This window comes from Sinohyriopsis cumingii, chromosome 11 (genome assembly GCF_028554795.1).
Source record: "Sinohyriopsis cumingii isolate HCF-2022 chromosome 11, ASM2855479v2, whole genome shotgun sequence".
NCBI classification, from domain to species: Eukaryota; Metazoa; Mollusca; class Bivalvia; order Unionida; family Unionidae; genus Sinohyriopsis; species Sinohyriopsis cumingii.
The window spans coordinates 57,333,498-57,350,438 of NC_142971.1; the positions used below are offsets into that span (position 1 = coordinate 57,333,498).

Sequence of the window (16,941 nt, forward strand, 5' to 3'; positions counted from 1 at the left end):
CTATTTTGGATTGTTTTGCAAAAATATAAATCATAAATAACTTACCATCCACGGCTGTCACCATCACACTCTGGTGTTTTCATTCTGTCTAACACAGAACAGTTCTCTTCATATCCCCAACATTTTTTCATTGACAGGGTCCACTGCAGAACACATATTTTCAAGAACTGAACATTTATGTTTTTTCAACATGGAAAAAAATGTTGTATGAAATTTTATAATCTGTGTATAGGATTACAGTTTAGTTTTGTGTTTTTAGATTTGATACTCCATTGAACTTTAAAAACAAACCCAGGTCAATCATGAAATTTTATTTTTACATTAATAAATGACATAACAACTCTCTTAAAAAATGAATTAAATATTTCCATTTTGATACTTTTTCTTTTCCTTTAAAAAAAATCCATAAATATGTGTTACTTTGATAGATACAAATTAGGAACCAGTGATTAAAAAGGCTTAAATGCCGAAATTTTTACATTCAAATCTGATCAAATTCATGTATAGCAAGTTTTGGGAAGAAGTTGTTTACAAGGTTTTTTTAATTACTAGTATGCCAGCCATTTATAATGGTGGTTTGGCTATTTATTGTATGCCAGCCATTACTGATGTGGTATGACATCATTTGCGATTATTCAAGAAAGGTCTTTATGCCCAAATATTTTCAGTTAAATCTGGTCAAATTCTGTTTTGTCAGTTTTTGGTAACATAGTTTAAATAAAAATTCTGTTTTAACTTATTTACAGCTTTTATATTTTTAGTAACAGTTGCCATATTGGATGGTAGATTGGAATCTTCTGCACAAACTGAAGGTCTCCATGCCAGTATCATTTCTGTCAAGTTTGGTCAAATTCTAATCAATAGTTTTGGAAAAGGCACATCAAGATTTATATAATTCTTTTAACATCAACTGATGGTGAATTGGCAAGAAGTTTGCAAATCTGAAAGGTCTTCTTGACAGGGTTATTTCTGTTAAACATGATCAAATTATGTTCAGCAGTTTTGGAGAAGATGTTTATTGTCTTTATTTCAACTTTTAGTAATAGTGGCCATATTTGATGGCAGATTATTATCATTCCATTTTGTGTAACAACCTGTATTTGTATTATATGTGTTTTGTTTTATAAACACCGTGTTTGATACAATAAATGTTTTCATTTTATTTATATTTTCCTTTTCCATATACAGATCTAATTCCCAAGTGATATATCTTAAGTTATCTGCTGATGCACATGGGATGATAAACATTTGGTTTGTAAAGGCACCACTCACTTTGTAGACAATCCTTTTAATTAGGTTTCAGATCTGATGATGCCAAGTAGAGTCCTACAACTCTCTGTATGTTTGACTTCAATTGCTTGGGTTTCAAAGGCAGCACCTTCTTTGTTTTCTGTTGTGACAACCCTTTGATTGAGCCCTAAATGTGGTACTTGTTCAGTGCCTAGTAGCAGAGGGTGGTTATTTGAATTTCATAATCTTGCCTCACAACTGATGCCTATTCAGTTGCAGCCTTTAACATGTTAACTCCTGGAGCTTTTTGTCATTTTCGCCTGATAATCGAGTAGGAAACACATTTTGAAAGCTATTTCTGAATAGATCCCAAAACACCCAATCCCCTGTGATCTTCCAATAACATACTGCCTAGATGTGTTAGAAACATAGTTTTTTGTTGGCTATTTGACTTGCGCATGAGCAGAAGGGTTAAAGTTGGAGTTCTTTTTTGCTAAACGGAGCAATTATTTTTGCATGGAGACCACTGTTTATTCCAAATACCCATCTCATCCTACTTTTTGCAAAGGTTCATCTGTCTGTTTGCAGTTCATACCAGTTTGCCTTAGATCTGAGACCAAAAAGTCTAAAATCCGGACACAAAATTGGATTCTGACCACGGGCAAATTACAGTCTCAAGTCCATGGTTTAATGCAAAATAGTCTCAAGTCCAAGGTTTAATGCTAAATATAGTCTCAAGTCCAAGGTTTAATGTTGAATACAGTCTCAAGTCCACGGTTTAGTACAAAAGTCTCAAGTCCAAGGTTTAATGCAAAACATAGTATCAAGTTCAAGGTTTATTGCAAATTACAGTCTCAAGTCCAAGGTTTCATGCAAAATGCAGTCTCAAGTGCAAGGTGTAATGCTAAATATTCTCAAGTTCAAGGTTTAATGCAAAATATTCTTAAGTTCAAGGTTAAATGCAAAATACTCTTAAGTTCAAGGTTAAATACTAAATACTCTCAAGTCCAAGGTTTAATATTAAATACTCTCAAGTACAAGGTTTAATGTTAAATACTCTCAAGTACAAGGTTTAATGTTAAATATTCTCAAGTACAAGGTTTAATGCTAAATACTCTCAAGTTCAAGGTTTAATGTTAAACACTCTCAAGTCCAAGGTTTAATGCTAAATACTCTCAAGTACAAGGTTTAATGTTAAATACTCTCAAGTACAGGGTTTAATGCTAAATATTCTCAAGTTCAAGGTTTAATGTTAAATACTCTCAAGTACAAGGTTTAATGTTAAATACTCTCAAGTCCAAGGTATAATGTTAAATACTCTCAAGTTCAAGGTTTAATGTTAAATACTCTCAAGTACAAGGTTTAATGTTCAACTCTCTCAAGTCCAAGGTTGAATGTTAAATACTAGTCAAGAAAGGTGCTACTATGAATCTTTTCCAAAATTCTTGACTTCCCACCAGATCTATCAATTTCACAAAGTCATACCAACAACAACACAGACACATGAGCTTTTTTATTTTAAATATTTTCACTATTAAAGGTGACAAACACTTCAAACTTCCAACTTTTAAAGATAGAATAAAGCAATGTGTTTGTGTGCGAATTTCAAATTGGGTACATACACAACTATTATATCTATAGCCCATTTCATGCAGACTTTGGTGAACTTCATGGCGGGTGGTCAGCTGACTGTAATAGTCACTTGATAGGTGGTGGGCAAAATATGGCGGACGCTTCAGCATCAGCTTCAACTTCTGTAACTACTTCAACATTGTCTATCGAGTTGAAAAATGCATATTCAACAGCGATGCTGCCACATATACTGACGAAATTTAATATTGGAACCATCCTGTCTTATTTTCTGGAAACCAGGGCGGATTTCAAACCCATATGAGAGAGTAGCTTTGAGCTATTTACATCTGGACATGTACATGTAAGTAAGGAAACAGTGTCGAAGTAAACAAATTTAATCCTGACAATCAAAGAGCAAGTTGTTCAAACTATTTCTGTGCATCCGAAACATCACTATAAAAAAATGCGTTTCATATGAGTTTATCAGATTTGTTTTTGAAAGTATGAGTTTATCAGATTTGTTTTTGAAAGTATGAGTTTATTAGATTTGTTTTTGAAAGTCTGTGGATAATTTACATATAAATTTCAATCATTTAATTAATTTTATTTCTGAAATATTTCTAAACAACAATGGATGCCATTTTGTTATGTACATGTGCCCACCAACGTTTGATTGGCTGGAGTATAAAGTAACTCAGGAGGTTATTCGGATAATTATGGAACAACTTGGTTAAATTCAGTATGAAATGGGCTATACTGCTTGTAAACATGGGTTTCACAGCACCCAACAATATTTTATTATTATTTTCTATAATTTCATTTAAAATAATATTATTGTTTTCTATAATTTCATTTAAAACAATACTATTATTACTTTCTATAATTTCAATTAAAACAACAGTATCATTTTCTATAATTTTATTAAAACATTATTATTATTATTTTCTATAATTTCATTTAAAACAATATTATTTGGCACCACAATTCAATTGTGCATATAGTAATGAAATCATGTCATTCATTGTCGGACATTAAAATTATTTGACACTGGCAACATGTTTCAGTGGCAAGTCCTGAGCCCAAAAGGTTTTTGCAGTGAACACTATTATAATTTAGACTTGGCCATGCCTCCATTTCCAGATTTTAAACCGTTGGTGGTCTGCATCAGATGAATTATGTTATTCTGACTTGTTCCCTATCACTGTTTTGTTTTGTTCATGTTTGTGCTTTCCAGCATCACATTGTACATACAAAAATACAAGGCTGGCCTGTTGACAACTGAATCTGGGACAGCCTTGTTTTTACCAGCTGAAGTAGAAAGGTTATCAGATTCTGAAAAACCCTCGAGTTAAAATCCACTTTTGAATTCAGTTATATGGGCCTACTTGATGATGACTGATTCTGTCCAAATACATGTTTGAAAGAGAAAGCAAATTTTTTAGTAAATTATGTTTTTCCGAGAATACTTACCCGATCACATTAACGTTAGGGATATAAGCCTGCTACCTCTCGAATCCAGCCCTACTAAAAGACGAAAATTCGTCTTTTCTGTCTATCTCATATAGACCAAACAGCAATAACTCTTGCCCCTTACCTCCCCTTGCCACCGCCAGGTGTCACTAGTTTTTTAAGCTGAGCGATATATATTATACGAGGATGCTCACATAGCGGGGTGGTTGGGAGGGTTTTTAAGTAACACAGCCTACGGTCCCATGATATGTGACCCCTATATACAGTTAAGAAGATAGTTATTGAAATCTTCTTACCTACCGAAATTTCACTGGCGAATCCAGCGAAGCTGATAGGCTGTGCTGATTGTTTTAAATGGGTCTGGTGGTCACCTGGGCTGCCGACACCGGACCTACCAGATTCAAGGTTTGCCTCTGCAAAGCCAAATCTCTGAGATAAAAACTGGAGAAGGTTGACTCTGCATGCCAGCCAACAGCTTCTATTATATCTCGGATCGAAACATTGCGTTCAAATGCAAGGCTCGCCAAGATTGCTCTAATCTCATGAGCTGTAATCTTCATGAGGCGACTCTGATCTTGTGAGACCTCAGAGTACGCTGAGCGTATAACCCACTTCAGCCATGAAGCAAGGGCTTGAGGGGTGATATCCCGTTTACCAGCTTTGACCGGAATAAAGAGGCGCTTACGTGTGTCCCGACATGCCTCTGTGCGTTTTAAATAGTGCTTGAGTGCACGGACAGGATCTTGCATGGCTGTTGCTCTTGACTTATCTATGGAAGAGAGCGAGCGAATAACGATTCTTTGATTGCCCATGGATGGTAACCTATTTTTGGCTACAAAGCCTGGTTGCATCAGAAGGACCACCGAACCATCTGATCTAAACTGAAGAAAGTTCGGGTCACTGGAAAGGGCATGTAACTCGCTCACCCTGCATGCTGAAGCTAAGGCTATCAAGAAACATGTTTTGTATGATAGTAGCTTTAACGAAGTGTGGGCTAAAGGTTCAAATTTGTCTGAATTGAGCCATGTTAAAACCCAGGACAAATTCCATTTTGGAAACAGGGTGAGGGATTTTGGTCAATTGAAATCAAAATTGGCTAAAAGATCTGATAGATCTTTGTTATGCCCAATATCACATCTACCATGATGGCAGAATGTGTCTGATATCATGGAGTGGTAGCCTTTGATAGTAATTGGGGCCAACTGTTTCTCCTTGAAAAAACCAGAGAAAAAATTCGGCCACTTGAGGGATTGAAACACTCAAAGGGACGATGTTATTGATATGGCACCAGTCCCTGAAAACACGCCACTTTCCCTCGTAAACCTTCAGAGTGGAGGGCCTTCTTGCTCTTGAGATTCTCTCCACAATCGAAGGTTTAAATTGTTTGTCTCACAAGGCTGTCCGGACAAGAGCCAAGCGTGAAGAAGACAGTCCGGGCATGGGTGGAACACCTGTGACCGCGGTTGTTTGAGAAGATCTGGGCTGGATGGAATCTTCCTGGGTAGATCTATCACTAGATCGAGTAGATCTGTGACCCAGGACTTGTTCCATCTGAGAGGGGCAATCAGAATCATCCGACAGTTCTGACCCCTTAACCTCTGGATTATTTTTGGTACCAAAACCATGGGAGGGTAGGCGAATGCACACAACCCCTCCCAGCTGATTGACAGAGCGTCCACGGCCCAAGCATCTGGGTCTGGAACCGGAGAGATGAAGGTGGGCAACTTGCGATTCCACCTTGTCGTAAAAAGATCGATCATCGGACACCACCAAAGTGTGCAAATCCGAAGAAAGACTGATTGATGGAGTGACCATTCCATGTGAATGACTTGACCTTTCCTGGACAGAGTGTCGGCCAAGACATTGAGTCTGCCGGGAATGTGTCTGATTTGTATGTTGATGTGGAGGTTGTCGCACCAACGTAGAAACTGCCAGATCAGAATGCACAGGTCTGGTGATTTGGTGCCCCCTTGTTTGAGGAGGTAAGTCACCACCACAGAGTTGTCTGACATAATGAGGACAGTTTTTTCCTGAGAGTTGAACATTCCACAAATGAAAGGCATTGATGACAGCCTTCATTTCTAAAAGGTTGATGTGGAGAGGCCTCTCCCCTGGCTCCCACGTACCGCTGACTGTAGCGAAGTCCGGCAACAGGTGGGCACCCCAACCGTAGGTACTGGCGTCGGTACATACTGTTATCTCCGCTTGGGGCATCTCCAGAGGAATCCCCATGGACAGCCAACCAGGGTTGTGCCACTGACGCAGGAATGATCGTATCTTGGGCGTGATCATTATTGTTTGATTAAGGGGACTTGAAAAGGGGCGCCATTGTGCCAGTAATGTCATTTGTAAGGGATGCATAAAAAGACGGCCAAGCGGGATCAAGTTAGCCGCTGCATTGAATAATTCGAGGAGTTGCAAGAATTCTCTCGCTGAAATCCACGTCCTGTTGGAAATGGACTCGACGAGTTTGACGATCCGGATTACGCGAGCGCGCGGAAGCCGTACCAGATTCAGATCGGTGAGGAACTCCACACCCAGATGGACAAAACACTGGGATGGACGGAGATCGGACTTTTTCCAGTTCACAAGAAAGCCTAGATGATCTAAAAGTGCTAAAAGATCGTTTCTGCCTTTGAGCAGAATAGAACTTGCCATATGTTTCTGGAGGATGTCGTCCAAGTACACTGCCATCCCTGTAGATGAAGTCGAGCGGAACAGGGTGACGATGCAATCCATAACCTTGGTAAAAGCCCAAGGGCTGATGTTGAGGCCAAAGGGTAGGACCTGGAACTGATAAACCGCGTTGCGGTAAGCGAATCAGAGAAATTTCTGTGACACGGGGTAGATAGGGACGTGAAAATATGCATCGGTCATATCTAGACTGACGGCATACTTGTCCCGCCGAATGGAAAGACGGATTGATCTCGCCGTTTCCATCTTGAATTTCGGTGGTAACATGTATTGGTTGAGGCGACTCAGGTCGATGATCGGCCTCAACTTGCCTTCTGGATAAGAAACAGCCTGGAATAAAACCCCGGCGATTGCGGTTTTTTCACAATCTCCACCGCCCGTTTTTCTATGAGCAACCATATCTCCTGTTGTAGAAAGGTATCCTTCTCCCAACCGGACAGTACGTCCATGAAGAGGGGAGAGGAGGACAGGGGAGGGGGTTGGATAAATGAAATCTGAAGCCGCTCCGAAATGACCTGGATCACCCAATCGTTCTGAGGAAAAAAGGTGGTCCAGTGGTCCTGAAATTTCAGTAGGCTGTCCGTGGGTGGTGGGGAGGGTATGTCAACTTTTAGAGTTAGGAGCCTTGAAGACGGAGAAACTTTGTTTCTTACTGCCTCTGTATGGTTGCCTCCTAGCTTGATTAGACTGTTGTCTCCTGGCATTGGGTTGGGATCTATACTGCACATTTGATTGTAAGGATCCCTTGTCCCTGGTCCGCCAATCATCCCTCCGCTGTGGCAGGGGCTGATTTTTTTCTAAATGCCTGCGAGGGTTTGGCGGCGAGTTGGAGGGGCAGTTCCTGAGCTGCCTGCTTCCGGACTTCTTCAATTTTTTTTTTCCTCCAAAGAGTAAAGGCGACCCAAACGGAGTCATCCATAAAGACAGAGTATGATGGGGCTTGAGTGACGTGGACCGCAGACATGCATCACGTCGTATCAGGTCTAAGTTGGCAGAAGCAGCCAACGCATTAGCCATGAAATGGTAAGCTGCCCTGTTAATAACTCTAGCAATCTGGGCCGTCGATTCCCAAGCGTGGTCATTGTCGGATTTTTCTGCGAGTCAGAAAATGGCTAATGAAGCCAAGTCTAACATTGAAGACGTAGCGACTACGTTCCGGACTAGCTTTGACGTGGCATGGAACACATTTTTGTCCACTCTGTAAAACAGTGGAGCGGACATGTGAACTGCTGCCATATTTTTGTCCAGGGCCGGAAGATCCGTACTGAACGCATCTGAATGAGTTTTGTACCAGTGACACGAGAACGTCGCTGGTACTTGGCTTTCCTTAATTTTTGCCGACTGGGGAAGGAGCCGGAAGGACGGCGTCTTTTCCTCCCCGTCAAGATCTACAGACACCAACACTCTATAAATTTCTTCCACTGCCGCCTTGAAGCCAAACTCAGTCCGTTCCATGGTTGGATCTGTGTACGGCTGATTTGCAGGAGTTTCGTCACCCTCACTGTGTGCCGAGTCCTGTTCTGGAATAGCTTGCATTTCTGGATAGAGCATACCAGGTGGCATAGATGACGCGATTCTGTCATCCTTGACACTGTCACTAACTCTCCCTTGTGGATAAGCCGTGAACATATGGACGGACGGCCCTGCTGGATGGTTTGTCTGGCTTGTGGTTGGCCTGAATGTTGGCGATGGTCCTGCTATCACCGGTCCCGGCTGCTCCAATGGCCTGGCTGGACGGACAGATTTCTCACTAAAATCTCCGCCATAGTATTGGTATGTTGCCGGAGGTACAGCTTGACAGACGGATTTATCACTAAGATCCCCATAAGTCATATTTGGTCGGACCGTTTTAGCAATAGGGTCCCCATGCTGGGACAGCTGGACGGCCAGTGACGTAGAGGTTGTATAATGAAATGGATCCGCTGGATCCGGTAAAAAACCCATGCGTCCTGACTTACAGGCCCGAAGGCCATCCTTGGACATGCGGGTGGACTTATGTCCACTGGGCAGCCTAAAATTGGGGGAACATTCCCCCAAAGAGTCAGAAAAAGCTGCGGAAGCAAGCAAGGGAAATAAGGGTAATATCTGGCCTGATGTCAATAGCTGCGTCATCGTTTCCTGGACCAAACGACGCATCTGTTCAAAGGTGGACTGTTGTATCCTGTCAACATTATTTTCCTCCATTGCCGCTGATGTTACTGTGGCTGACAGTTGCAAACGACGAACTTTAGATGGAGGGGGGACCCCAACGTCCCCCACAAGACTCGCAATGGAGGCTGTTTTCGGATGTATACTGAGGACTTCCGTCTATCCCTCCCTTTTGCTGCCTTCTGGACTACATCAGCCCACATTTGCTCTGTCCAAGTATTACACACGCTGCATGGTATAGATGATGTACACTTGGTACATACAATACAAGAGTCATGGTTGTCTTCTTTTGCTTTGAACTTTTTGCATTTCATGCATTTGGTTGATATTTCTACTGAAACGACACAAGAAAAGAAAACAAAGCACAAATTAGCAACTCAGCATGTTATTAATTCGCTAATACCACAACCGTTACTAACGGAGGAAACGAAATTAGTCAGTGTCGCGTTAACTCTTAATTGACAACACGAGTTCAGCGATAGCATGAGTAACATGGTTTTCAGTAGACCAAATCCGTAAGGGTGACAAAGTCACTCAATTTTGAAAAAAATTGTTAAAATAATGTATACAACCTGTAGAAGAATGATTGTCCAACGCAATAAATCCAAATTTAACTTCGGATGGTCCAATTTAACACTAAGATGGCTTGGATTGTTTGGAGGTATAATGTACGTGTTATCAGTACAAGCGAAGCTTAAAAACTAGTGACACCTGGCGGTGGCAAGGGTAGGTAAGGGGCAAGAGTTATTGCCCTTTGGTCTATATGAGATAGACAGAAAAGACAAATTTTCATCTTTTAGTAGGGCTGGATTCGAGAGGTAGCAGGCTTATATCCCTAACGTTAATGTGATCGGGGAACGTATTTGAAGGAGAAATACTATTTATTACTTGCAGAATAAATTACCTATTTGTGTCTTTTCAACTAATATTTTTATACAGTGCAACCAGTTTCAAATCTGGATGCTCAAGGCAGCCAGTTAATGTGTCATCTCACAAATTCTCACTTAAATTGAAATGTACGAGAATTTTTAAAAGGTAAAAAACTTACAAGGTATACTTTTTTTATGTTGACAGTCAATAAAACTGATGATTTTATTTATATTAGGACACTATTTCCTGTTGAATGGGGGAGTAGCTTTATAAAGCTATAATTCACTGCATTTTGTGTGAACTCAACGTTTATCTTGCATGTAAGTATAGTAAGAGAATGACTTGCATTTAAATGTCACCTAAATGAACTATAAGTGTAGCACCTGCAAAACTCACATATAAGTTGAGTATACTTCATTTACAAGTTATATGCCTAATTTGCATATAAACTCCTAATCCTTCACTTAGAAGTGACCTATAATTTAAGTATAGTAGATGGTCACATAACAGCCCTTAATACATGATGAATATAAACGACCTATAAGCCACATATTTTTTTTCATCTGCAATCAGCTACTTATGAATAAAAATTACTTTCTGCATTTTTTTCATTGTGCCAACATTCAGGTTTTCATAAAAAATTGTCTAGACAATTTCATGTAATGGCCTGAAAATCTAATCAGTATATATATAAATGTCTACCAAATTTCATTTGTTGACACTGTCGATTTGTTGAGTATAGTGAATGAGCACCATGGCAAGATGAAGAGGACAAAATCAATATTACCTTGCTGCATGCAGTGGCGGCATAAACACAGTCTTTCTTCAGACATTAGTTTTCAATCCACTTTTCAGTTTGACTATGACTTACCCTATAAAGACAAGTTTTTCTGCTATGACTTATCCTACAAGGACAAGTCCTTATACTTGTATTTACCTTATAATGACAAGTCTTTTTATTTAGGCTTATCCTACAAGGACAAGTCCTTATACTTGTATTTACCTTATAATGACAAGTCTTTTTATTTAGGCTTATCCTACAAGGACAAGTCCTTATACTTGTATTTACCTTATAATGACAAACCTTTTTATTTAGGCTTATCCTACAAGGACAAGTCCTTATACTTGTATTTACCTTATAATGACAAACCTTTTTATTTAGGCTTATCCTACAATGACAGGTCCTTATACTTGTATTTACCTTATAATTACAAACCTTTTTATTTAGGCTTATCCTACAAGGACAAGTCCTTATACTTGTATTTACCTTATAATGACAAACCTTTTTATTTAGGCTTATCCTACAAGGACAGGTCCTTATACTTGTATTTACCTTATAATGACAAGTCTTTTTATTTAGGCTTATCCTACAAGGACAGGTCCTTATACTTGTATTTACCTTATAATGACAAACCTTTTTATTTAGGCTTATCCTACAAGGACAAGTCCTTATACTTGTATTTACCTTATAATGACAAACCTTTTTATTTAGGCTTATCCTACAAGGACAGGTCCTTATACTTGTATTTACCTTATAATGACAAGTCTTTTTATTTAGGCTTATCCTACAAGGACAAGTCCTTATACTTGTATTTACCTTATAATGACAAGTCTTTTTATTTAGGCTTATCCTACAAGGACAAGTCCTTATACTTGTATTTACCTTATAATGACAAGTCTTTTTATTTAGGCTTATCCTACAAGGACAAGTCCTTATACTTGTATTTACCTTATAATGACAAACCTTTTTATTTAGGCTTATCCTACAAGGACAAGTCCTTATACTTGTATTTACCTTATAATGACAAACCTTTTTATTTAGGCTTATCCTACAAGGACAGGTCCTTATACTTGTATTTACCTTATAATGACAAGTCTTTTTATTTAGGCTTATCCTACAAGGACAAGTCCTTATACTTGTATTTACCTTATAATGACAAGTCTTTTTATTTAGGCTTATCCTACAAGGACAAGTCCTTATACTTGTATTTACCTTATAATGACAAGTCTTTTTATTTAGGCTTATCCTACAAGGACAAGTCCTTATACTTGTATTTACCTTATAATGACAAGTCTTTTTATTTAGGCTTATCCTACAATGACAGGTCCTTATACTTGTATTTACCTAAAATGACAAGTCTTTTAATGGTGGCTCAGGCTGTAAGTTTAAGTCTTTCTACAATCGATTTCCTTAGTATGACAAGTCTTTCCACTATGACTTATCCTATCATGACAAGTCTTCTATGACTGACCATATGTCAAGTCTTTCAACTATGACTTATCCTATCATGACAAGTCTTCTATGACTTACCCTATCATGACAAGTCTTTCCATTATGATGTATCGTATCATGCCAAGTCTTCTATGACTTACCATATCATGGCAAGTCTTTCTATGACTTACCTTATCATGATAAGTCTTTCTACTATGACTTACCCTATAAGGACAAGTTTCAGTCTGATTGCAGAGAAGCTTGATTTCAGGATTACTGTTGAAGAAAAATGGAATATGCTCTGGGTGTAGTTTTAATTGGTCCCAGTTGTATCCATAGCAACCCAAAACCGTGTATAGCAATGTGACAATGACTAGGATCATTCCAAATGCCCATGTCATTTCTGGAAAAGAAAATGAAAAAATGTAAATAAATTTGTAATGAAAAAGTATTACCCAGCATAAAGAGGCTTAATATTGTTAATCACTACTGATAAGGAAAAGATCCAAAACATATACACATAAATCTGTGTCATTTAGGTAACTGGGTCGTATTCTTTGTACATACTCAGTTCGCACCATTTACCTACTGTATGGTCTTGAGAGCCTGTCCTTCATTGAGTAAGGGTTAGCCAGCCATAATCTGTATGTAAGGGAAGTGGGTGTTGGCATATATATATATATATATATATATATATATATATATATATATATATATATATATATATATATGGATTTGAAAGAAAATTAAGGGAAGGATGGGAGAGATGAAACAAGAGAAACTTAATAGAGTGGAGAGAAACATCAGAAAACCATGTAGCTAAAATTGCACAGCAGTCCCATAAGCATTTCTATTGATTACATGGAGTCTGCACAGCAGTCCCATAAGTATTTATATTGATTACATGGAGTATGTGCAGCAGTCCCATAAGCATTTATATTGATTACATGGAGTCTGCACAGCAGTCCCATAAGCATTTCTATTGATTACATAGAGTATGCACAGCAGTCCCATAAACATGCCTATTGATTACATATAGCCTAATACATAGTCCTAATTATTCAGTCATACAATATGTATTCCCCATGAATTCAGATTCCATCACAAATGGCAAACCAGGTATGTTTAAATTTTAACTACATGTACGTCAACTTCCCAATCAGACTGCTCACCTTTCTTTGTCACTGAAACAAAGGTTTATTGTTATTTCAGCATACCTCTCAGTGTTTGAACAGATGCAAGTTTGTTTATGGTAAGTGATAATTAGCTTCCATGTTAGTAACTTTACTGACCTTTTCCCATCATCTTCTCACCCAGCTACTGTTTTAATCATATTTGCACTGCCTTTATAGTACAGCCTTTAAAGGTGCAAAATCAACAAATGGTGAAAGATGAGAGTGACTCAACAACACAACACCTGGGGCAAAGAAGAAATTTGTACAATGCAATTATTCATCATACAGTACATGTAAATATTTGTGTGCATCAATGCCTGTAATTATCTAGTGCTAATCAGCAACAGAGAATGTGAACAGATCACTTGCTGGAAGGTCCAGTTTTGAAAAATAAAGCTTTCTACGAAAAATGAAAATAAAAGGTCAATAATGTCAAACCAAAGCCTATAATAAAAACTGAGAGTTTCTCTAATTGGGTTAGTTTTTTTTTTTTTCTATCTTTGTCGTTCGTGTTTTTCAAAATTTGTGTGTGTTTTATTTACCCACCATGACACTCATTTGTGGTTGCACCCTCTCTGCATGCCGTATTATGTAACTAATTAAATCATTATTATATCAATAATGGAATCTTAAACTAGTAGATTAGCTCGAGAAAATTAGAAGCAATCAGAAGATTTCTTCCTGTTCATGATGCTCTTAAACAAAAACTGTAAGAACACCAGGAAGTATAAGTTGAATATGCAGAAGATAAAGAACACTTTTTGAGACCTGTTACAAAGGTTACTGAAAGAGTTGCGGAAGCTTCTTAGGGTCTTCTTCCCATGTTAAAACAAACTGCTGAGCAAACTGAAAAGATAGCAAGAATAACTAAACAGACAAAAAAGATTTTATGAGATTTTCCAGGTGAAATAGTTGCTGCTCATCCACCTGGTAAAGAAGAAGATATACTTGAAGGTATTGGTGAAATAAAACAAGATCTTTCACCAAAACCTAAAGTAAGAAAAGAAAATATTGAATTTATTAAAAAATGTAGAGACGGTGCTACTGAAGAACTTTAAAATGTTAAGGAAGAAAATTTACCTCAAGCTGCAATGATAGGTTTTCTTCGAAAGTCAGAACTTTTAAAACCTGGGTATGTTGGTGTAAACGCTGATAAAAAAATTTAATGGGCATATCGTATATATTACAACAAAAAACAGGCTAGTTGTTGTAGGGTTTAACGCCATATTTCAGCACACGATAGGCTATACATGGCGGCCAGTATTAATGGTGGAGGAAGAACCCGGGAAAACCCCAGAAAGAACCACCGACCCACGAGAAGCTACTGGCAAGCTTTCTCACATACCCACATTGGCTGAATCCGAGACTCGAACCCATGCAGACAGAGGTGAGATGGCAGTGATCCGTAACGGAGAGCGCTTTAGACCACTCGACCACTCGGGGCCCCAAAAAATTAAAAAAAAAAAAAAAAAACAGGCTAGAGATAGTGATCTAAAATATCAACAATATATTGTAAAAATAAATAAATTGTATGAGGACTCCAAAAACAAACTCCACCTCAACCTCCTAAAACAAACAAAAAACAAAAACAAAAACAACCTCAATCTCCTCAGCAATAATTAGATGAACTTAGAAGTAATTTATGATTAAGGGTTTTAGTGCTATTGCAAATGTATTGGACCTGTAATAGTAAAATTGTGATTACCAACATACAAAGCTATTTACAGAGATTCAACTTGGTGATGTTGTTCAAGGTTTACTGAAGAGAATAGCTCCAAAAGCAATACAATTAGGAATGAAAGCTATTGTCGTTACTCATGATAAAGGTATCAGTGCTATTGTAATGTTGCCGGTAAATTATTTTCAGCAATAAAAGAAAGATTAACTTGATTAGTATGAAGAAAACCACAACCAGTAAAATTACCCAGCACTGAAATTATGCCTACAAATATCAGTAAAATAATAAATCAAGCTGCAAAGAAAAAATTACTGGAACTGGTTGATATACCTCAGTCAGAAGCAGAAGAGACAAAAATATAACATCAAGTTTAATAGCAGAAGTGGGATTCGTGTTAGATGATAACAATTATAATAAAAATGTTCAAGTGCATATTTGATGCAGCATTTTATATGGGCACACCGATTCTTAAAGACAAAATCTGATCGTGATTATCAATATTATTCTTATGATGCACTACAACCAAATCAGCATGGCCAAACTGAATTACAAGTTCAAGATACAAGATATTTTTTGCCTGCTGAAGCGTTTATTGAAGTAGAAGGAGAAATTATAAGAGCAGATGATACAACACATGCAATTGATGTTAGAGTTGGTTTTGTTAACAATGGTATCATGGCATTAATTGACAACGCTACATACATGATTGATGGAAGAAATATTGAAACAATTTAAAATGATGTTGATGCTGCTACGATACTTGGTCTTGCAAGATATTCAGATGATTTTTCAAGATCAGCTGGTCCATCAATGATGTTTGCTAAAGATACAACTAATCATACTGAATATATAAACAAAACACTAAATGCATCGATGAACGCAAATTTCAACTTAGGATTCAATGTATGTCGATCAATGTTAAAAGATAATCGCTGAATTTCATGTGCAATTCCGCAGTGATATATCTTTGAATTTTATACAAATGTTAGAAAAGTTAACTTTGGGGTGAAACATACAGTTGTAATAGCAATTATAGGTTACTGCATTTGTATGGGAAAATATGAACGAGTTTTTCGAATGGAAATACTGCATGATCTTGAGAGTGCAGTATATCCATCTGACAAAACGAGTTCATATTTTCCCATACAAATGCAGTAACCTTTTTATTATATGCTAAAAAAATTATTCTACTTAATGCTAATTGTATTAACAAAATACACTAAACGAAACAAAGTAAGTGAATGTATGCTGCATTCCAAACTAAATACACAAGCGAATATTCATTATTACACAACAACATTATAACTGCGCACATAACTCCGTCCAGATAAATTTGAACTTAGTCGCATGCTCAACATAGCTTTTCAGGAAAAAATGGCATGTCTAGTTAAAATTGAAATATGGAGTCATATTGTGAATGAATGTGCATTGCAACAACTTTTCCAATTGATCTGGAATAAATAGATTTTGGTATTTTTTTCGATTTCGACAAAATTTCGTGAATATCGACTGGATTTATATGTGACAATTCCATGTGAAATACATGGGATTGAAGAAGCTTGGGAGATGCGTGTTGACATCTGCAAATGTGTTTCTGTTTCTGTCATTGAATGTTTGAAATCATGTGGGAAAAATATGAAGTTTATCAATTGCAATTTTCAAAAAGATGCTATGGAATTAAATGCTTATTTCATTTTGAGTGCAGTAAGGAGGATGTCATTGCACTTATCATGGAAATTACAGTACAATTTTGAAATGCATATCAAGATTGAGAACCTATGACATGGCTCATGTAATTCAGGTTTGCAGAACTAAGAAAGTACATTTTGAGGAAATCCAGGATGTAAAAATGTAAGTCACCAGCTAAAGAAGACAGTATAATGACTTGTCAC

The 16,941-nt window shown here is 37.6% G+C and overlaps 1 protein-coding gene across 1 annotated transcript in view; it reads right to left on the bottom strand.

Moving 5' to 3' along the window:
- The window catches only part of LOC149788510 (EGF domain-specific O-linked N-acetylglucosamine transferase-like), a 106,374-nt gene that overhangs the window by 77,128 nt on the left and 12,305 nt on the right, over positions 1-16,941 (bottom strand). Inside the window, exons 2-3 of the mRNA XM_089974508.1 lie at positions 12,421-12,599; positions 46-143 (exon numbers count right to left, since the gene is read on the bottom strand). Of these exons, the coding sequence (XP_089830634.1) occupies positions 46-143; positions 12,421-12,599 (277 nt within the window). The remainder of the gene's footprint in view (positions 1-45; positions 144-12,420; positions 12,600-16,941) is intronic.